Source organism: Dendrobates tinctorius, unplaced genomic scaffold, assembly GCF_039654945.1.
Source record: "Dendrobates tinctorius isolate UK_male_01 unplaced genomic scaffold, ASM3965494v1 ptg000064l, whole genome shotgun sequence".
Taxonomy (NCBI): domain Eukaryota; kingdom Metazoa; phylum Chordata; class Amphibia; order Anura; family Dendrobatidae; genus Dendrobates; species Dendrobates tinctorius.
The window spans coordinates 14,005,847-14,029,272 of NW_027361732.1; the positions used below are offsets into that span (position 1 = coordinate 14,005,847).

The 23,426-nt window shown below is 40.9% G+C and overlaps 1 protein-coding gene across 4 annotated transcripts in view; it reads right to left on the bottom strand.

The window, feature by feature from the left end:
* DGKH (diacylglycerol kinase eta) overlaps positions 1-23,426 on the bottom strand; it is a 356,048-nt gene that overhangs the window by 66,364 nt on the left and 266,258 nt on the right. For all 4 annotated transcript variants that reach the window (XM_073580313.1, XM_073580314.1, XM_073580312.1 and 1 more), the window contains 11 exons: positions 21,368-21,470; positions 20,885-21,047; positions 19,487-19,595; positions 18,123-18,262; positions 16,363-16,450; positions 14,809-14,900; positions 13,702-13,801; positions 11,846-12,125; positions 9,788-9,916; positions 7,820-7,954; positions 5,577-5,694 (listed from right to left, as the gene is read on the bottom strand). In XM_073580313.1, coding sequence (XP_073436414.1) covers positions 5,577-5,694; positions 7,820-7,954; positions 9,788-9,916; positions 11,846-12,125; positions 13,702-13,801; positions 14,809-14,900; positions 16,363-16,450; positions 18,123-18,262; positions 19,487-19,595; positions 20,885-21,047; positions 21,368-21,470 — 1,457 coding nt within the window. The remainder of the gene's footprint in view (positions 1-5,576; positions 5,695-7,819; positions 7,955-9,787; positions 9,917-11,845; positions 12,126-13,701; positions 13,802-14,808; positions 14,901-16,362; positions 16,451-18,122; positions 18,263-19,486; positions 19,596-20,884; positions 21,048-21,367; positions 21,471-23,426) is intronic.

The following is a 23,426-nucleotide window of genomic DNA, read 5'->3' on the forward strand; positions in this document are numbered from 1 at the left end:
CCCCCTCCTTACCATATTGCCTGCCCTGCGCCATAACTATTGGGGCCTGGATCCCTCTCTGGCTATAGCCCCTGTGAGTGTCGCTCCCTAGGCTGTGGGGGCCCTTGCTTGCCGCCTGGGGCTGAACTTTGCCCCCTTGTGAGACGCTGCGGGTCTGTGCTGTGCCTGGGTCCTTGCAATCACCCTCTGTGCACAATACCCTGTCTGCCACATTAATTTGGGGACCCCAAAGTGCACGATCTCTGCCATCCGGCTGTGCCCTATTGCCTTTACAATGAGTCGTTCCAAAGGGTCCGGAGCGGCTACAGAAAAGCTAAAGGAATATGCCAGGGTAGACCGTGCTTAGGGCTCTAGATCTACAAAAAATAACCCCCCACAGGTTCAGCATAAGAGCCGCCCCTCTGAAGGTGGGGAGGAGTGTGAGCAGGGGGAATTAACCCTTAAGCAGGCGTCTGAACAACTCATGCAGGCCATCTCCTTGACCAGGACGTCTCTGACTGGGAAGATAGAGGACGTATATAATGAAGTGGGACGCCTCCGGCAAGATATGCAAGCCATGAAGGGCCGCATTACGGAGGTGGAGAAACGGGTATCCCAGGTGGAGGACACTATCACACCCATGGAGGCTAAACTAACGAAAGTGGCGGGTTCCATGAATGCGTGGAGGCAAAAAGCAGATGACCTGGAAAATAGGATGCGTCGAAATAACATCCGAATTATTGGCCTGCCGGAGCGATCGGAGGGACAACATCCGGAGCAATTCCTAGAAGATTGGCTTAAAACCACTTTGGGCGACGAATTCTCCTCGATTTTTGGGGTGGAGAGGGCCCACAGAGTCCCTACTAGGTCTCTCCCTCCAGGAGCCCCGCCTAGACCCTTTCTGGCGCGCATTCTCAACTGCAGGGATAGAGACGTGGTTTTACGACTGGCAAGGCAAAAGAGCCCTATCAACTTCCAACAATGCCACGATCTCTATCTTCCCGGATTTCTCTGCGGAACTCCAGAAACAACGGGCGCAGTTTACGGAGGTCAAAAGACGTCTGCGGGAGAGGAACATTATGTACTCGATGATTTACCCGGCCCTGCTCCGGGTGGTCCACGGGGGTTCTACTTCATTTTTTACAGATCCGGCAGAGGCGGCGGAGTGGCTGTGATCCCATGGAGGGTCTGCCGAAAAGGAATCCTAATGCATCTTTTGTCAGTTGGTATTTTTCTATTAACCGACTGATTGGAGCTACACTCGGAAGCGTCCAAGATACCAACAATACCGGACACTGGGCTCAGTGATGGTATCCCCTTGTTTGTTCCGTGATGGGAGTACAGGACTCTACTCCCATGTTGTTCGTTGTTTATTTACTTTGTTTTTTTTCCTTAGAGGTTTTTGGTATTTTTTCTTAGGTTGTAACCGCAGTCGACAACAATTTCAGTCTACAGGTGATGTCTCTAAATTTTGCCCGGGTAATACCATGCACCATGTTCAGAGTAGCAAAGTATGGGGTCGGAGTTAATATGTATGACATGGAACGTGAGGGGAATTAAAAACACCTCGAAAAAAGATCAAGGTCTTTTCACAGGTCAGACATTATCGCCCTCACATTGTGGCCTTGGTGGAGACGCACCTGACTAGGGATACGGTACGGTGCGTGCAGAAGCCCTGGATACAATGGTCTGCCCATACATTCCACACCAGCTATTCCAGAGGGGTCTCTCTGTTGGTACATAAAGACGTCAGATGGGAGGCGGGGGAAACGCGAAGGGACCCTGAGGGTCGTTTTGTTTTTGTCCACGCAGTGGTGAACACCAGGAAATATGTAGTCCTATGTATTTATAACCCCCCTCCGGCTCATATATCCAACTTGCAGAAAGCAATGAGCTTTGCCCTTAACTACCCAGACGCAGATGTTATTTGTATGGGCGATTTTAATATGGTTATGAACAACCGCCTGGATAAATTGAGGCTGGATGATGTAGCGACCAGGGGGTCCTCACCAGCGTCTACAACCGCGTTATCATTTATTGAGGGTGGCTGGATTTGTGGAGGATGCGTCACCCTGAGTTAAGGAAGTACACTTGTCACTCATCTACCAAACGCTCTCTATCACGCCTAGACTATATATTCGGTTCTAGCGGTTTGGCAATGTGGGTGGCTGATATAGAACAAGGCAGTAGAGGGATCTCCGACCATAGCCCGGTCGTCCTTAAACTCAAATATGGGCAAGTAAACAGTGGGATAGCTTGGAAGTTAAATCCATTCTGGTTAAAACTGATGGGATCTCCGGACAGAACGATTGATCAGTTGAATTGCTTCATCGCGTCCCACCCGGAGCCCCAGGATATTCATTTATTCTGGGATGCCCTTAAGGCATACCTGAGGGGCTGTTTGTCCTCCACGATCTCTTATATTAAGCGGGTTACCGCAGGGAAAGATGACGAGGTGGAGCAACAACTAAAAGACGCAGAGGCAGCATATATATCTAGCCAGACCAGCGGGAACAGGAGTGAGTGGCTGGCTGCCCAGAGGTTATATACTCAGCACGTGGACACTAAATCTAAGCGTAAATTGTTTTTTACCCGTCAATCCTATTTTGAATTGGGGAACCAAACGGGCAAATTTTTGGCCTACCTGGTGCGCCAACATAACACCTCTAATATGATTTTGCAAATTCGCAAGGCAGACGGTACACTGGTGTCTTCGACCGAGGATATTCTCGGCTGTTTTCAAGATTACTACAGGTCACTATATAAATCTAAGTGACTTTGATACTTTAGGGTGCTTAGACTATTTGTCAGATATATCATTTCCCACATTAGATCCTGAGCAGCGGGCCCTTATGGACGCTGAGTTTACTCCAGAGGAGATAGATAACGCTATGACAGATATGGCTTCTGGGAAGGCCCCTGGACCTGATGGGTTGCCTATTGAATTATATAGGAAGTACCGGGATATATTGACGCCACTCCTAGTAAAGGTCTATCGGGAATATGGGAGGGGAATTCTATGCCCGAGTCCTTTTACGGGGCTAATATCATGGTGCTTTGGAAGGATGGGAAGGACCCTTTAGAATGTGGATCCTATCGTCCCATTTCATTAGTGAATGTGGACTATAAAATTTTTACCAAGATTCTAGCTACTAGGTTGAATTCCATTATATTGAATCTCATACATCTGGATCAAACGGGCTTTATGCCGGGCAAAAGCACTTACATTAACATCAGAAGAGTCCAGTCAATAGTCCAATATAGCTCCTTGGTACCAGACAACAGATGGGCATTGGCATCGTTAGATGCTGCCAAGGCTTTTGACTCTCTTGAATGGCCTTTCCTTTCCGCATGTTTGCAGAGGTATGGCTTTGGCAATCAATTTATTACATGGATCAAAATATTATACATGAAACCTAAGGCCTGTATTATAATAAATAATTCTATATCTGAATCTTTCATGATGCATAGGGGTACCCGCCAGGGTTACCCTCTTTCCCCGGCTCTATTCGCTCTTGCGATTGAGGCACTAGCAATACGTATAAGGTCCTTCCCCAATATCCGAGGTATAGATATAGCAGGTCGGGTAGACACCATTGGCCTATATGCCGAAGACATGATGATATTCTTGAATAATGTGGAAGACACTTTGCCACAGGTGATATCCCTTATAGATAAATTTAGTAAATATTCAGGTTTACATATAAATTGGGAAAAATCTGCCCTGTTACCCCTTTCCCATGCTCCGATTCCCCAGCTAGAGGATCTCTCCCCGTTGCCTATTGTATCTAGTTTTAAATATTTGGGCATCTACATCTCTAATATTAGTACACTTGATCTACAACTTAATGTCCACCCGTTGCTGGACCTGGTTAAAGCTAAATTTGCGTCTCGGAGTAGGCTCCCATTATCTGTGGCTGGACGCATTAATCTGATTAAAATGATATTACTCCCTAAATTTGTCTACTCGCTTCAGCACAGCGCGGTAGCGGTGCCTAAGTCCTTTTTTGTTAATCTTAATTCTCTGGTCACGTCCTTTATTTGGGGGAAAACTAGGCCCAAACTTAAATTGTCCACTTTACAAAGACCAAAGAAGGGAGGTGGGGTGCGCTGCCAGATTTTTTCCTGTACTACTTAGCTGGGCAGGTTAAAGCTTTAAATAAATGGATGCCGGGTAACTGCCTCCTTAATTCTGAAAGCCACCTGCTTCACGCTGCACAAGCGGATTGCCCATTGGGTTTCCTTGAGTTGGAAAAAACTAATGCTCCACGTCTGCTGCCCCTGCTCCAGCTGGCACGATTAATATGGAGACAAATCAAGAAGGCAATAGGGTTTAGGGGTGTTGTGGCTGAAATGCCCCTGTGGAGTAATAACTATTTTTCGGAGCTACTGAATCACCCATCCGCCGTTTTTTGGGCTCAGTATGGCGTTTTTTCAGTGGGAGACTTGTATGACCAGGGGACCTTAAAGTCTTTTGAACAGTTACAAGCCGCGCATGATATTCCAAGGTCTCAATTTTTTCGCTATCTGCAGCTGAGATCGGCTCTTCAGTCACATATGAGGGATGGGGGTGAGGACCGTTCTATTTCGTCTTTACCTCTGATAGGAATTCTTAACTCGCAGGGTCCCCAGGGTCTTATATCCTCCTTGTACACATATATGCTGTCAGTGGGGGCAGAATCGGCCATAAGCTCTACAAGGATGAAGTGGGAACGTCTCATCCCTGATGCGCAAAGAGAGGAATGGGAGGAGATTCTGGAGTCTCCGACTGGAGTATCACCATCTATCAATAACAGAATGATACAAATGTATATAATAAATCAATCATATTTGACTCCGTTGCGACTTTTTAGGATGGGTCGGCTTCAATCATCAGAATGTATGCGATGTCACTCGCCAGATGCTGATTTTATCCATATGGTGTGGCAATGTCCCATTATCCTACATTACTGGAAAGAGGTCACCACACTACTGACGTCCGTGATGCAGGCCCCTGTCCCTCTAGAGCCATTGATTTGCTTGTTTGGGGTATGGGAGGAGATCTGGGATCGATATGCTGGAGTCTTCTTGCGCGAGACGCTGTTTATGGCGCGGAAAGTGCTGGCACTGAGGTGGATGGGGGGCTCAGATCCTTCCCTTAGATTTTGGATCAAGTTGGTGAATTCGGTTGTTCCATATGAGCTCACGTTATATCACAATAGGGGATGCCCGGGGAAGTTTGAGAAGATCTGGGAGAGGTGGAATTCCTCTCACCTTACTCTACAAAACTGAGACATCACACATGACACAACGTGATCTAGGCTGCGGAAATAGTAGATGTTAGTTGAGATAGTGGTAGATGTAGTTTAGGAGTTCTAGTTAGCTCTTACTGTTACATGACAAGGTTTGTGAAATTTAAATTAAAGTGATATATGTATGGGGAAACAAACAGTTATCCTTTAAATATGTTCGGATGGAAATGTACACATTACCTTGTTTATTTGTGAGAGTGTGCAATTTCTTTGTATTCTATTATCACAACTCATTATGTATGATGTGCATTCTCTGTACTCTGGTGTTTAATAAACGAATTAAAAAAAAAAAAAAATATTACTTACAAGGAGTCTAATTCTGGATCAATAAAAGGTGAAGCACCAATCGCATCCATATTTGCCAATAACATTTTGTTAATAATTGAGCTTCCAGCAATGGAAGCTGCCAACCCGGCTCTTAAACCTGTGAAATAAATGATAAGAAAAATGTGGATCTGAAAATACATTAATACTGATAGATACCTAAAAGTGTATATATCTGATCTACTTAAAAAGGAATCTGTCAGTAGGGTCAACCCGTCTATGCAGTTTATATTGGCACGTAGGTCATAGAAAGCTGAATGAAGTAATACATTGATATCTGCAATCTGAAGTTTTATTCTAGAGAAATCCACGTTTTTCTTATATGTAAATGAGCTATTCCAAAACTATAAGCTGGACACTTATCTGTATGAGAATCCGCCTCCAGAGATTATTGTAAATGATACGGGGCATTATCAGTGTGATGTATGATGGCTGCTCTCTGCTCTCCTGATGTCACTGCAGAGCTGTAGAGCTGTGTGTGATTACACCTGACACATCTGCAGGTTCCCTTCTCAGCTTCACCTTCCATCTCACAGACAGAGAGTGCTGAAATACAGCAAAGCTGTGAGAGCAGCAGCAAATGTGTTTGCAAGGATACAGAGTTCAGTTCCACTGTTCTGTTACATGTCTCACAGTGGTAATGCCCTCTTTTATTTACACTCTCTGGAGGCAGATCAGTGTCCAACCTCTATCCCTGAACAATTCATTTACAGATAAAAAACATGGATTTCTCTGGAATAAGACATCAGACTACATATAACAACCTATCATTTTATCCAGCTTCCTATGACCTACATGTCCATATAGATAGCTCAGGAGGGTTGATCCTACTTAAAGTTTCCATTTAACACACAATAATTCAATTTTTGGGGCATGGATTTTCATCTGCATGCACACAATGCATATTACAGTAATCTTTTCCTGGGTTTCAGACTACTATGCTGACGGCATAGACGTGTTATACATTACTGAATATGTGCTTCTTGTTATTCGGTCATGGTCTCTATGGAAGGAGTAATATATCGTATTTTTCAGACTATAAAACAAACTTTTTTCCTCCAAATATTTGGAGGAAAATGGGGGATGAGTCTTATAGTCCGGATGTACCTGCTATGGATGGGGAGGTGGGGGACTGGCAGAAGCGGAGCAGCAGGTTACAGAAGGCAGGAGCCGGTGGCTGCTGTTAACCCGGGTGCCGCTGCTAAAGAGAAATGAATATTCACTTCTCCTCACGCTCATAATCCCGACACATCTATGCACTGTAGCCGGCTTCGTGATATGGGAGGGACTATGGGCGTGGGGAGCAGTGAATATTAATTTCTCTTTAATAGCAAACACACTATTAGCCGCAGCCACCAGGAGATCACGTGTGCCCGCTACTAAAGAGAACGAAAACTCACTGCTCCCCACACCCAAGGGGCTGTAAAGCAGTGAATATTTATTCTCTTTGATAGCGGGCACACGTGATTGCCCAGCCACTGCAGGGAGCCAGCGCCTGCGGCTAACAGTGTGTCTGGTCTTAAAGAAAAATGAATATTCACTGCTCAACACACCCAAAGTTCCAGGAGTAAGGAGCAGTGAGTATTCTGGCAGCTGTCCTTGGCATGTAGGCAGCACATTACATCACTGTCATGCGCTGCATACAAGCATAAATCAGCTGGTGAAATCAGAACAGGACGCTGCGAGGGAGCGCAGGGAAGGCAAGTAGAATGGTTTATAGTTTTTATTTTTAGGTTTTTCTCATGGGAGCCATGCATACTATGATGGGGAGCCATGTATTTCAGGATTGGGGACATATATACATACAGTACATACATACCAGGATGGGGGATATTAGTACAGAATTGACCATTTTTTTTGCTTGTATTTTTTTTTAATTTTCCTCCTCTAAAACCTAGGTGCGTCTTATAGTCCGAAAAATACAGTATGTAGATCCCCCTTCTTCTATAGGACTCTCTTGATCCATTGGTGGTGGCAGAGTAAGAAAGTATTACTGGTTGTCTAGTGGTGGTTGTCTAGTGGTTTATAGTGTCCTGTACAAACAGGATAAAACAGACTGAAATATTATAGAGCTCTATACTTTATTCTAATGGAAGGAAACAACTGGAATAAACCCTAACTTAATCATTTTTTGGCTTTATACACAGAAATACATAGATTTACAGATTAATAGAGGAACGCAAATAAGACAGAACTACAACATTCAGCAGTTTGCGGATTATTACCTGGGCAGATAATTCTAGTGTTTAACACAGGGAGATTTTCCTTACTAGATGCCAATGGGGGACTGGAGAAGGAGCCGCTTTGGGACTGAGCACTATGACTTGCACGTCTGTCTGGAGAACGTGGAGCAACTTTTACTGTTGGAGAAAGAAACAGACCCTCTTTGTTACTAGTGTACAGAAGCATAAACCTTTCCCACAACAGAAGACAGAGATTTCAAAACAACGAGTAACATAATAAGACCAAGGAGAAGAAATATTTTTGAGTGCAAGACAAAAAAAAAATCATAATGTATTGCAGACTGTTAATTATATAATTGGGTTAATTGACCATGTAATAAAGAATTACACTGTCATCTACGGCAAAATAATGGATGTCTTGCTATTGTGACAACTGCAACTTGAAACCTGTTACCTCCCTGTAGCTTTTTCATAAGGTTCAGTTTTACCTTTATGACTTTTTATTTATAATTTTGCCAACTTTGTTTTAATAGCTATTTGTTAGGCTCTTGGCCGCCATACATAACAGTCAGCATCTGTAACCACATCGGGGAAAAAAATGACAGGATGCTGAAAAGAGCCTTAACATTGAATCACTTAGGTGTTCACTATAGTGCTCAGGGTGAAAGCTGTTAAAAGTTAGCTAGGGTTTCGGAAATTGGCATGGTGACCGCACTTCAGCCCGCAACATTACTACACCAAAATGAATAAGCCCATTGCATTAGAGTACTACGGTCATTGCCATACATAAATCAGGCATTAAAACCATAAACAATATGAGATGATTTTTAATACTTTTTTTTTTTTTACAAACGACTGCTATTTTATATTTTTATTAGAGAACTTCTACCATACTTATTAAAATATTTGTACGTCAGAAAATTATTTTATTTTCCAAAAAGCTATTTTTATTTTAGATTATTTCCTAGTCTGCCTTAACTTTGTTATTCCATCATTGATTAATATGATGTAAATGAATGAAGGTTCAAATGGAAAAAATCAAAGGTGGCTCAAAATCATATATTGCCCCTGTAACAAGGTGACTGCCACATCATACAGAACTTTGTAGAGAGACGGTGATCACTCTCCTATTACATTTAAAGCTTCTGCAAAATAAAAAATGATCCACAAAAAAGGGGGTAAGCTCTATTCTGGTGGCATAGACAACATGGCTGCAGAATGACAAATACACATTACGCAGAAGGAACCTAGCACTTAGAAGATAATGCATAGTTTTACGAGATGTCTATATTTCAATGTTTTGCAATTAGAGTAAAAACAAAACATTAAAAAGGACCCTGACTGGATCATTCACTTACATTGTAACCTTTGTACTACACCGTCACTCGGGATCTGGAAGTGACATATTTTGCCTCATCTGTACTCCGTGACAAAACAAGCGTACTATGTATAACAGCTGCTCTTTATTATGACAGATGGGACTCCCGGGGCTAGGCAACATTAAAAATAACCTTTTGCTGTTCATGCTCTGATACAAAAACCAACAGAGTCCCAATAAGTGAAAATGATGCCTTGTCGCAGGTACCCGACTTGATATTTCATTACTCCTCTTGGAGCACCAGCTCTCACTGCCAGCACTTACATTTACAAATACATATATGGGTTCTGCTTTACACATGTCCCAGCTCTGAAATAAGTGACGCTGCTCTTCCATCATCTCATAAGTGGAGCAAATACAAAAAAGGTCAGCAGAACTGGGATTGTGCGCCAAGATCACAGAGGGAGAAGATGAAAGCCGTTTACTCAAAGAAAGGGGTTACAGGATCTCAGATGAATAGTTCTAATGAAACATTTGGAAAGTACATCGCTCTGCTCTACAAATGACATCTTACAGGACATGCCGAAGTGGAGAATCTTTATGAAGCCAGTCGCCTGCTTCTGATCCAGCTTCCAAGCTAACTGATGAAAGCAATATTAATTCCTTTGAACAGTGCTCATATTAGTCCATACCAGATAGAGAATCCAGCTCCTTTGTGTCTTCGTCTTTTTCTTCTTCTTTTGACTCCTCTAATTCTTTCCTGTACTCTTCTACAACCTGGTTCTCTTGTTCTTCAGTGTGGGCGTTCTGCTCGTCCACCACTAGCACACAGAGATCCATTTTATTATACTTCACATACAGAGCATGCACAGTAACAATCACAAAAGCTGAGCCAGGACACAGAAATACAGCGGCAGATTTATAAAAGACCGCCATTTTATGTTCTTGTCTAAAACAAAAAAAAAAAAAAAAGCTCAAGGGAAAAAATTGCAAAACATATTAAAAAGGTGAAAGGGACTTTATTAATTTGGTGTCATTTTAGGCTACATAAACATTCATACATATACACAGTTGAAACCAGAAGTTTACACTATATAAAAAGACACATATGCATGCTTTTCTCAATATCGGACATGAAATCAGAATAAACTTCTCTCGGTTTAGGGAAGAAGGAGGGGCGTTTCCAGCACGTCCATCCAGTTTAAGTAAAATTTCCTTTTATTAGAACATTTAAAAAAAACTTTTACAATTGAGAGAGCGACTCTCTGCCTGACGCGTTTCTGGCGCACCACGGCGGTTTAGGTCAATTAGGATTACCATAATTATTAATATTTGCCAAATGCCAGAATGAGGGAGAGAATGTTTTAAGGCATTTTTATTGGTGATATTCTAATTTAGTGAGAAGCACTTGTACATATATACATACACTCACACAGTATACGTTGAGCCAAAGTTTGCAACATTTCCTGGAGCGAAGCTGAATAATCTGTTTATAAGTTGTACATGACTCCTGATCTTGGAAGGTGGTAGTAAAAAGTCGTATATATGGGTGTGATTTTACGCCCAGATCGCAAACCATGCAAAACACAAGCCGCGGAGACACCATCACATGATTCTCAACGCAAGCAATGACCAACCAGGTCTTTCCCCGGGAAGGAACAACCACGGGAAGGGCAGCCTCCAATGAAGGAAACCACCTATGCCAAAAAATGGTATCCATCCACAGACAGCTGTTTCAGGGTATTGCCCCTCATCAGTGTGGAGTAGGAAACTGGCTGGTAGGAGCAATGCTTGCGTTGAGAAACATGTGATGGTGTCTCCGCGGCTTGTGTTTTGCATGTTTTTGCATATTTCCCATAAGGGATGGGGGCATTGCTCTAGAATCACTGCGTTGAGAAACATGTGATGGTGTCTCCGCAGTGTTGGATGTTGATCTCCATGAGTTCATTCATCCTCATTTTTCACAGATCGCAAACCAGTCACTCAGACATGCTGGAAAAATTTGTGCGGCATTTGTGGATTCTGAAGAAACTATATGGGCAGCAAACACTTCTATGAAGTACAGTTTGGATTGTCTATTTTCTGTGCTCTAGTGTTTAGCTGAAAAGGACATTTGGGAAGAGAAGGAGGGGAGAAGAGTGCTTTTGTAAACTGTGAAAATGCTCCTCCCTGGTGGTGTCCTGTTCAGCTGGCTGAAGAGCAGATTATACAGACCACTAAGCTAAGGTTCTTCGGACTCACCATTTTTCCCTTTATGACAATTTCACAGGTGCTGTCCTACACTGATGTTATTACGCTATTACTATGTAAGCAATCTACCATGATTTGTGAGACGGTGCAATGAACGAAAACAAATGACAATTTAAACATAAATAAATAAAGTAACATTCCACAGACATTACATTGTTACATGGAAGTTATTAGAGTAACTAAAACCAGTCTGCAGCTTGGCTCCTGTAATGGGGAGAACAATTAAAACTATGAAAATCATCAGCACTGCTACATACTAAAATGTCAATCAGGACAAGCGTTTCCAACCAACGCCATTTCAGTTTATTCAGCGAGTAACCTGCGCATTCTGTGTTATGTGCCTTTGATATATCTGGATTGTTATACGAGGCCTGAGTAATCGGAGTAGGCAATATATATATATTAGTAGAAAGCCAATTTTAGAGAAGCTTAAAATACACTTCCAAGATTTTCTCATGACACATTTCATTCTAATATTGCAGGCCCAACATAACACCCACCCTTTTCTGCTTGTTCTATGATCTGCCTGACTGCTTTCTTCAAGCTGTTGGCTCGCAGCATGAGTTGCTCCCGTGGTTTGAAGAGCTTCGGCGTGGAAGACTTTGCTATGCTGTCTGTCAACTGCTCCTTGCTCTCAGAGAGGGAGTCTTCGCTGGAGAATTCTTCCTCTACTTCCTCCTCAACAATGGGTGGTGTTAAACGTGCCAACAACGGCGCTGCCTGAGCTTCTGCATGAAGGGTCTGAAGTAGCAGATCCAGCTTTTCATTCAATGTGGAACACTAAAACACAAATATCACAATCAACTCTGATGATGGGCTACATTACCTGACCAGATTGCAATTAGCAACAATGTTCTGAACTCATGCGACATATGAGCTCGATTTCACATTTTACATGATCATGGAACCTGAAGTGCTATGTGATAAAGTGAAAATTATGCAGTATTATGCACCATCCTTTAGGGACTATGCTACATTGCAGTTGGGATGCACTTTATATTCCACAGATTTGCCTTATTTTTATCCTTTTGAACATTTCTCAATGGCAACAAACCCAAATTTCTTAAAATGAAATCCAATTACCGGTATGTGGGAGTGTTAAGCTAACTGACCATGGCTCCACTCACACCAGCGTCATGGCTTTATTAAAAGGCACCGGGTTATGTTAAAAATGGTATGTGAAATTCAGGTGGAACGTTATAGAGGAGGAACTAATCAAAATAATATCCAATTTTGTGGAAGAATTTTCTGTAAAACTTACATTTTCTTAATTTAAATCACTTGTGTTTTTATGTTTACGAGTCCAGTGGGCAGTCCTATTCAGTGATTGATGATTGTGATTGACTGTGCATGTGGAAATAGCTCAAAATCACTAGTAGGACCACCCATTGGTCCTATATATGGTTTTATACATACAAACATTATTTTTGAATTGTTTCCCATAAACCTGAAACATCATTCTGCTCTGCTCTTCCTTCTCCTACCTTCCACCATTCTATACAATGACCAGTTCTCTTCACTAATTTTTTTTTTTTTTTAAGGATCATTATAAACCTTGCCAATTCCAAATGACTTTAATAAAATTAATCGGCAATTCCGGTATACTTTACAGCCAGAACAGTACAGTCTGCAGTGCTATACTTTGCTTTAGGAATATCAAGAAATTAAAAATGGAAAACCAAAAGAGGTTCAGAACGCAAATGTGAACAACGATTAGCGGATCTTTCAAAGTATCAAGTCCAGTCCTATGTGACATTAGGTATAGGGAATTGCTACATCTATTATGAGTGCCTCAGTAGTTAAAGCAATGTGGAATGTAAAAAGAGAATTGCATGCAGTTTATTTAATTGTAACCTGGGCACAATTCTAAAGCCCACCATACACTGTAGACCAGTGTTCCCCAACTCCGGTCCTCAAGAGCCACCAACAGGTCATGTTTTCAGTATTGCACAGGTGTTTGAATTCTTGCCTGTGCAGGTACTGCAAATATCACCTGTGCAATACTAAGGAAATCTGTAGATTAATGTTGATGAAACTCACCGATATCGACGGGTTCGGCCATCAGTCTAATGTGTATGGGTGCCCCAGACAAATGATTGTCAGGAAAAAAAGGCGATTGAGCATATTTGATATTGGATTGCCATTCGCTTTGATTTCCCAGAATTAATCTGCCCTCAGACATGTCTGGCAATAGATCTCTTATAGAGCAAACAGGAGCACTCAGCTGAACAAGAGCTCCTGTCTACGGAAGAGACGGTAGAGGTCGCTGTCCACGGAAGGATCGTTCTGCAGACAATTATCTAATGTGTATACCGGACTTTAGTGTCAGAAGTATTAGGACAAAAACAATACTTACTTTCACTGCCATCACTTCTGCCTCCTCTAAATTCTCCAGTGGTTTCTCGTAGGTCTTACCAACTTTTGCCACAAAATCTTTTACAGTCTCACACAACACCCTTAATAAAGAAATACAATGAACACAGCAAAAATGAGGTTCATCTTTTACGCAGCATTAGATAAATGTACAGAGCATTCATCCAGTTAGGATTTTGCCTCGCTTTCCACTACCAAGCACAAATAAGGGAAAATCCTCAAATAACTAATTTCTTGTCTATTCCCAAATAAAGGTGCAACTCCTAAGTATCTACGTGCAGCGGTCTGTCCATACATATCGTCCCCACTACTATCATGCCTGGACACACCACTGCTCATGCATATAGAGGGCTGCACACTACACTTAAAAGGCTTTCTCAGGATATTTGTAGAAATTGATAGGGACTGTGTATAGATTTCTATGAAACAAATTAAGTGATTGACCAAAAAAAAAAACCTTAAAATTACTCCATAGTTGCCTGATGCGGAGTAAAAGGTTCGGGGGATTACTAACAAGATCAGGAATGGTTTTCAAATTTAACAAGGAAGAAAATGAAGAAAATTATTTTGTAAGAACGGAAATTAAATCTTAATAGACTTAAATAAAAGGTTAGATCGTATTGGTAAGTAAAACGTAAGACTTGGAAAATGCGTCCTCAGAAAATGACCTATTGTTTAAATCACGTTTTTATATGAAATTTACTTTTTGGTAAGGGCAATTTTTTTCCCTATAACAAAATCTTTATTACACATAGAATAATACATTTTTTTTGCAATTTCCCACTGGCCACTGGAACATTTCTCCTTCTCGAACTTTCTGTTCTTTCAGGAAATGCACATGATAAGGAAACCGCAGTAAACTCTTCCTGAAAGGAAAGGAAATACGAGTCTAAAAGACCCCCCAGTGCCAATGTGAAAATTGCAGGATTACTAGTGCTCCTTAAAAGCAGCCATATTTTCCTGGACAAACCTTTTAATGATAAAGACATCTACATTTCTGTAAGAATCTGAATTTCCATTTGTTTTTTCATTGGAAGGTTTGTGGGACGATAGTATCCACATCATACTAGTGGATTAACAAGCGACTCACTTTGCAGAGGATATGACTACGGAATGCTTGTCCGAATTGAGAATCTTTGCCAGGTGAGTGGCCACAGAGTCTTCATACGCAGAGATCTGAAACTAGGAACAAATTGACATTTAAATGTAATCGATATTCAACATCAATTAAGCAAATCAGCACTTTGCTTGAAATATATTTAATATCTTATTTCTTCAGAGTAGTCAAGACGGTATACTGTGAGCCTTCTGGAGTTGAAAAGAGGCTTTCTGGCTTTCCCCTTCTGCGTGCTATCAGCTTACTTGTGTTAAAAAAATAAAATCATTCACCCTCACCAGGTCCATGCTATGCCTCCTCCAGGGATTGCAGCTGTTGGGTCACGTCTACAGCCAGTCACTGGGCTTCAGTTTTCTACCAAACTAAATGGCGCCAGCCGCTGAGCCTAATGATTGTTTACCCGCTGCAGCACATCATCAGTAGAGCTGCTGAGCCCAGAGACTGGCTGCAGCGATATTGGCATGACGTCACTGCTGCAGCTGGCAAACACTAACGGGGTAAGCCGTGGAGATGGAGAAGATGGCTAAATACTGGCTGATCATTTTTAACACCGGCACGGCAAAGGCGTGCAGAGTGGTCAAGTCAGAAAGCCCTTTAAAAGGTACATTCCGATGGGGTCCATATGTAGTAGATTTTAAATTTACCCCCAAACATCACTGCATTATACAAAAGCAGGAAGACGGATGAGATTATAAGAAGTCACACCCGCACACTGGACAATATCCACAGAATATATTGTCCAGCGCTGCAGATTTCACTTCATATCAATTTATGATGCAGATACACTTTTCCATTTACAGAATTAGTAAACTAAATCTACATTAGTATCCCGCAGCTGGGTGCAAACTTTCATATGCGCAAAACTCAACAAGTAGAATAATAAAAAACCCTTTTTAATGATCATAAAAAGTATAAAAATATACAATGCTTGGTGAGCAGAAGCCTTAATACCATACTTTATGTACTAAAGATAGTACAATAATAGTATGATAATATGTCGAGTCCCACAGAACAAGTAACCATGAGGAATCAGGAGTAAAGTCCTTGTAAATGACAAGTTGCCCCATTACAATGTGTACTGTGAGCAGTAAAATAGCAGTTATCTAGGTGAAAATGTACTGTTACCACTGAGTATGCACTTCATGCTTTCTTATGATACTGTAAACGTTTTACATTATTATTTTATCTCGACAAACATTTGCATTTGTCATTTACAAGGGCCGTACTCCAGATTCCTCATAGTCCCTTGCTCTGTGTGAACCTAGATATTATAATGACTGCTATCTATACTACATGAAATATGACATACATTTACAGGAGGTTTCTGCATCTGACCCTGTATGTTTTATACCTTTTTTTCCCCATCTAATTTTGTACACACAAAACTCCACAAGAAATTTGCCTAAAATCAATTGTATGAAATGTTTCTTAAAACACAAATGTAGAATGTCATCAAAACGGAAGACAATAGTTCAATAGAAGGAACGATACTGAAAATAACAAAAGATAAGATGGGAGGACATTTACTTGGCACTCTTCAGACTCCTCTTCTGGAGATATGGGAAGTATTGAGGTTTTTGATGGTAACTTCAACTCATACGACATTATACTCCACCTGCGATAAAAAGTGTCCCATGACAACAGTGTGTAAAATGCCCATTTCCATCGCCTTCTGTAGACTGATGTGCAGGTCATACAGTCATTACTTACAATGCATTCTCTGAACGCTACAATTTCCTAAGAAAACTCTTCATATAAGGCACACAGGTAGAGTAGCAAGTAGTGATCATAAAAGCCTGCTGCCGTTAGCTTTTGCACATTCTAGTAGTAGGAATTTCTAGCTTCGCTTTCTGCACAATGTTTGCTTTGCTGCGAGAGTCATAACACACCGTGTCACTTAGTACTGACTAAGGAACATTACATATGGAGTATTACGTCTTGGAGAACCTGATGTACGATCATTGGTGTATCTGCCTGATGAAGGGTGCAGTTCATCATCGAAACGCATCGTTTTACCACCGGGATAAAAACCAATGACATATCCACTAATGGGAAATGTCAGCAAAGTCTGATTTTCTTTTGGAGATTTGGAGACCTTCTCCACACAGAAACTTGCAAAGAGGAAACCAAGAAGCAGTCCTTAATAGTAATAAATTAATAAAAGGCTATAATGGGAGTTGTGTCTCAAGTTTAACCCAACAAGTGATAGTTTTGATATATATTTGTTTTTATCTTCAGTCAGGTTTGAGGAGAAATACCGGCATACAGCATAAACAGTTATCACCAAAATTTGGAGTGGTGCTCAGCAGATGTATAGGCAGTTCAGCAATATAAATATGTAGAGAAACCAAGAACCAGCACCGGCAGAGCACAAAACGGCTGTCGTCTGTACCTTGCAGGTTCTAATCAAAACTACTCTATACCAGTTTGAAAACTTGGAATAAAGGCTCTTGATAATTTTATTTGGCTGAGTGCCGCAGTTTATCTTTTCTACATTGCGTGAGCAAACTGCTTGTAGTAAAATCCAGCACAACAGAAATTCTTTAACTTTTTTCCATTAAACCAAACTAGTTAAAAATCTTCTCAACTGAGCCCAAACCAAAAAGCCTTAGCAAACTGTACTGCCCTATGAACTCTCGTTGTTTCTTCTGCATACATCCGGCAAATAGAATGTCAAGACACCTTTAGGAGAACATCAGAAACGTCAAAGACGCATTAAACATAGGAGTCAATTGTATGTAATGTGTGATAAGTTTACAGATTTGAACACAAGAAAGAACTCTACTATACAACTGGCCATACTTTTTTTTACCAGCTTGTCATCAATAGTTAGTTCGGGAAGGGTTTTTCTTGAACAACAAGGCCACAAGATAAAACAACAATTGAGACTGATTGATCAGAGCTATGATTTGCAAGCTTATCTGGGTCTCTGAGCTCAAATGCAACATAAATTAATTTTCCATTGCCCAACAATAATAAAAAACCTCACCATAGCAGCACTTTTCCACAGATATTTGCCATCGGCTGGCTTTTGTCATGCTTGTTAATGTCATGAGAAGCAGCCACTGGTTGGCAGACAAAAGTCTAAACCATTTCTCGTTTCTCAGAAACTGATTTATGTGTACATTGAATTTACTAAACAGTGCTGAATGGCGACCTTAGGAAACACGTGAATACTAGCAGCTAATTGATTGCAGTTTATAATGGTACTAAGGACGGGTAATATACAAAGATAAAATAATGCTCATGGAGGCAAAGACTCCAAAAAAAAACAAAAAAAAACTTACCTATCCAACATTTTAGTGCTTGCACGTTCCAACTTCTCCAGTATCTGAGGCAACTGTGTATCATCATCACAGGAAGCACCCCAACCGAGCACCCGCGCCAGGTCATTTCCAGTACCCAAGGGAAGGACTCCTAGCTGACACTATTGTTACAAGGATTTAGAGACATACAAAATTATATTACATAATAGGTGGACATTGAAGATATACATTCCGTATTCAGGGATAGTGGCTATATCAGTGTCACCAATCAGTTCCCTACTAGCCATGAACCTCATTTGGGTGATCTTTGCCTCATAATATTAAGGTTAATAGTCTAAAATGATGAAAAAAAAATTAAGTTCAAGTCCCACAAAATGGAAAGTTCATCGGTGCCATTGGAATTAATGGATAATACAAGGCATTTTGTGACAAATCAGCATTAAGATGAAGACAATATGGACCAAAAGTTTTTACTTAACAGGTTGTTGAGTGGGGGAATCACATTTTCACACTCGTAAGGAAGGTGATCAAAAAAGATCTGGTTACTGAAATATGCTCATCTCAGCTGAATGGCAGACCAATAACAGGAGAAGCTGTGCACAGTCTCCAATTTCCCATGAAAAGTCTCAAGGGCCATGAGTGAGCAGTTAATGATAACCCAATTACCTCGATCAGTCATCATAACATTAAAAGCCTAATATCGTATAAGTGCCACTCCAGCAGCCAAAACAGCTCTGACCTGTGGAGGCATGGATTCTTTAACATCTCTAAAGGCGTCTTGTGGTATTTGGCACTAAGATGTTAGCTGACAATCCTTAAATTTAGACTTGTCTTTACAGAACATCCTGCATATGGTCGACTGGATTGTTTGAGATATTGGAGAGGCCAAGTCAATACATTGAACACTTTATCATGTTCCTCAAACCATTACTGAATAATTTTAGCAATGTGGTAGGTCACATTATTCTATTGGCATTTAAGGGATTTTCCAGATTCAGAAAACACTTGTCCCCCACCTGTGGATTGTTTTGAAAAACAAACAAAGCTTCACTCACACTCTCCAGAGACAGGGCCAGAGATGTAGCAAAGGACCTGGGGAAGATGAGTAAAGCCTGTTTAATTAGTTTTCTGAGCTATGATCACACCTTCTGACGTCTTATGGATTAATATAAGGGTTGAAGGATTATGAAGAGATCAGAAACTCCACCCACACACAGTGTCCATTGGATGATCTTGAACAACAATTCACTGGTCACTACGTGTGGGAGAAGGTTTGGCCGCACGGCCAGCCGTACCGTTTGATCTCACCCTTAAAAAGTGCATAACATGCATAGCATAAACAATTAAACACAGGACAACATTCTGTGAAAGGTTTCCATACTGACCTGTTTATGCAAGCTAAGCTTATCTATCTCCGATAAAACCCAGCCAACACTTCCATCGCCACCGCATACAAGAATTCGGAAATTATCAAACTTCTGAAATAATCGTAAACTAAAACCGTAAGAAAGAAATAAAAAATAAATAAATAAAAAGTCCATGAAGCTCAAATGAGCCTATTTAACACTGAAAATTACATTCAACCTTACAAGAAGCCAATAGTAGGAAAGATTAAAAAACTGTGCAACTCTTGTCTTCATGGACTGAGCCTAAAGCTATCTTCATTCCCAGCTATTTTAAGTATTTTTTCTGCAGCCAAAACCTACTCTCTTGCAATAAAAAATGCTATGTTCAAATCGTTCCGTTTCTTTAGTGCGGATTACATCTGTTTGTCTGCAGTACATGTTTAATAGTTTTATTTGCCAAAGCACAGCAAAACCCATTTGCTTTGTAGGAGTGAAAAAACCCCAGCAAATAACATGGAAGAATTAACATGATGCAGATTTTGAAAACGCCCTGTGTACTTTGGCACCTACTTTTCTACTATTAGACAATCTATTTACAGGTATATATCACTGAGAAAAAGATGAGCAATGTGTTACACTTTTTTTACTGATGTGCAAATTTGCAAGAGTTAACTCTTTTACCTATTATTCACTTAAATTCTAATCCTAATCCCTGGCAAGTTATCATTTAAGTAGGCAAAATACATTTATGAGCCTTAAATGAAAGTGTTATGTTTAATCTCATTTTCTTGCAATTGCTAAAAACATTTATTTTCAGATTTCTGGGTAACATTTAAAAATGCTGGTGCTATCAGTGTGGATTAATTTTAGGATTTGGCTACTGGGACCCCCTAGCAATGACTGTAACATAATAGACAACTTTAAGAAAGTTACTCCAGTTCTGTTCACCTTTGCACCGGCAGGTGGGCAAGGCCAGTGACGTTACGTCTGCTGATACCTGCAAGGTTGCGGTCGTGTGCGTAAGCAACAGGTATGGTACACCTGTAATGTTCTTTTAACAAAAAAGACAAGTGCATAATACCTGCTGCTTGCAAATTCGACCTTGAAGGTATTATACAAAAAGTCACTGGCCCTACTCACCTCCCAATTTAGGAGTGGAGCCAGAATACCCCTTTAACAATTTTTGGTCAATATCTGCACGAGAAAATTAAAGTGGTTTCCACACTATTATATTCAATGAGGCATCAGTAGGAAACAACTTGAGCAGTGTTGGGATCGATAAGTATCTCAGTGGACAGACTCCAGGGATCATAACACAGGGCACTTAGACATGCTCCATAAGTAGTGGTTCTGAAAGGTATTATTTTCCAGTAAACCAAATGTCATTTTTGCTTTTTCATCCAGTAATTACATTTGCATAAACCTGAAACTTCTTACCCTAGATGAGGTCCTCCATTCATCAGGTCAAACACCTGAGCGGGGTTCAGCAACTGTTTGAATCTTCGGAGGAATTTCACACCCTGATTGTCTCCGCTTTTTGAATTCACAAAGACAAGTAGAGGACTGGCACAAGACGGAGGGCAGGTCGCTTTCCAGAACCCTGGCACAAAAATAAGGTTAGGTTCTAGTTATACTGGTAATCTGCCAATTCACAGCTATTCATACAAATGTATCTGTAAAACAGATTATCCAAAAAGACAATATGGCCCCAGTCTTCTTATACACTCCAAGGGTTATCAATCAATGCAAACTAATAACCCATGTATAAGATTAACACCATTTTAAATTTACATGATTAAATAATTTATAAGCAGTAAATGTTCTAGAAAAACATAATAATTGGAAAGACCCTGATGATGCATACCTAAGCAATGCATATATTGGAGGATTACATAAATACTCCATTCTGTGGGCACATACCATCAGAGTCTATACTGTTGAGTGCTGTAGGAGGTATTATAGATACTTTGCATTGGCCAAGGGGACACTTTCGAGGGTATTGGTCCTTACATGAAGTGTGTACCTGAAAAACATAAAAAATCCTTAATGGCTATGTTCACCGCTGCACTAGATTTTTGTATAATTTTCTTCCTACAAGCAACGTTAATAAACTTTCTGAATAGTCCTAATTAAAAATAAAATCTTATTTGTTTTTTTTAAAGGGAATCTGTCAGCAGGATTTTGCTATGTAATATGAGAGCTGCCTGATGTAGCAGCCTGATTCCAGCGATGTGTCACTTACTGGACTATTTAGTGCAGTTATGATAAAAATCATTATTTTCTCTGCTGTTTTCTCTGCTGTTATAGCAGTGTTATGAATGCTGAGATGTGTATAACTCTGCCCCCATCACCCATAAACCCACCAATCAGTGTCGAGGGTGGAGTCACACAGATTAATCTGACTGGCTGGCACCTGACACCTATCAGGCAGATTATCTCCTGCTCATAAATTACTGCCTGTACTGAAACTACAGCACACAGCCTAGTAAATGACACATCCCTGGAATCAGGATCTTTGTCCAAACATCATGTTGCTCTCAGATTAAATACCAAAATCCTGCTGAAAGATTCCCTTTAATACTGTTAAAGTAATATGTAAACAAAACAAATACAAAACAAAAAAAATGTCAAACGTGTATTACCCTTTTAAAGATATAGGAATATCAAAGATAACTGCACAAATAACAGGAACTGGAAGCTTAGCTATCTAATCATGTCACATCAAATACATCAAAATATATGAGGATTGCTGGAATATATCTTCCAGGTAATAAAATAAATTACGAGCACCTGCCTCACATATGGCAACCTCCAGCAGAATCAAATACATCTACATTTCACAATGCCTTCTACCATGAAACGTAAATGACATCCCCTGTCGTAATCCTATTTAGGTCTTCAAACTAAAGATACCTGACGTCCCCAATGCACAAGTTTTCTGTATAGTACTACACTGCGTGCAGAATTATTAGGCAAATGAGTATTTTGATCACATTATCCTTTTTATACATGTTGTCCTACTCCAAGCTGTATAGGCTTGAAAGCCAACTGTCAATTATGTAAATCAGGTGACTTGCATCTCTGTAATGAGGAGGGGTGTGATCTGACAACAAAATCAAACATACCACCATAACACCCATCCTCAAAAAATCAAACCTTGACCCAACTGCTCTGCCCAGCTATTGCCTCATATCACTGCTCCAGGTTGCTTCCAAACTCCTTGAACAGCATGTCCATGCTCATCTTTCCTCCCACATCTCATCTAACTCCCTCCTTGACCATCCTGCAATCTGGCTTCTGCCCCCACCACTCCACTGAAACTGCCCTGACCAAAATTACTAATGACTTACTCACAGCCAAAGCTAACAGACAGTTCTCCATCCTCCTCCTTCTTGACCTGTCCTCTGCCTTTGACACAGTTGACCACTGCCTACTGCTACAGATTCTTTCTTCCCTTGGCATAAAAGACCTCGCCCTGTCCTGGATTTCCGCATACCTTTCTGACCGCATATTCAGCGTTTCCCACTCCCACACTACCTCCTCATCCCCGCCCCCTCTCTGTTGGAGTCCCCCAAGGCTCTGTCCTGGGGCCCCTACTTTTTTCCATCTATACTCTTGGCCTAGGACAACGCAAAGTCCCATGGCTTCCAGTACCACCTGTATGCAGATGACACTCAGATCTACCCCTCTGGCCCAGATGTCACCTCTCTGCTGTCCAGAATCCTGGAGTGTATCAGCCATATCCTCCTTTTTCACCTCTCGCTTCCTAAAACTCAACGTAGACAAAACTGAACTCATTATCTTTCCTCCATCTCACGAATCTTCCCTACCCGATCTATCTACAGTTAGGTCCATATATATTTGGACAGAGACAACATTTTTGTAATTTTGGTTCTAGACATTACCACAATGAATTTTTAACAAAACAATTCAGATGCAGTTGAAGTTCAGACTTTCAGCTTTCATTTGAGGGTATCCA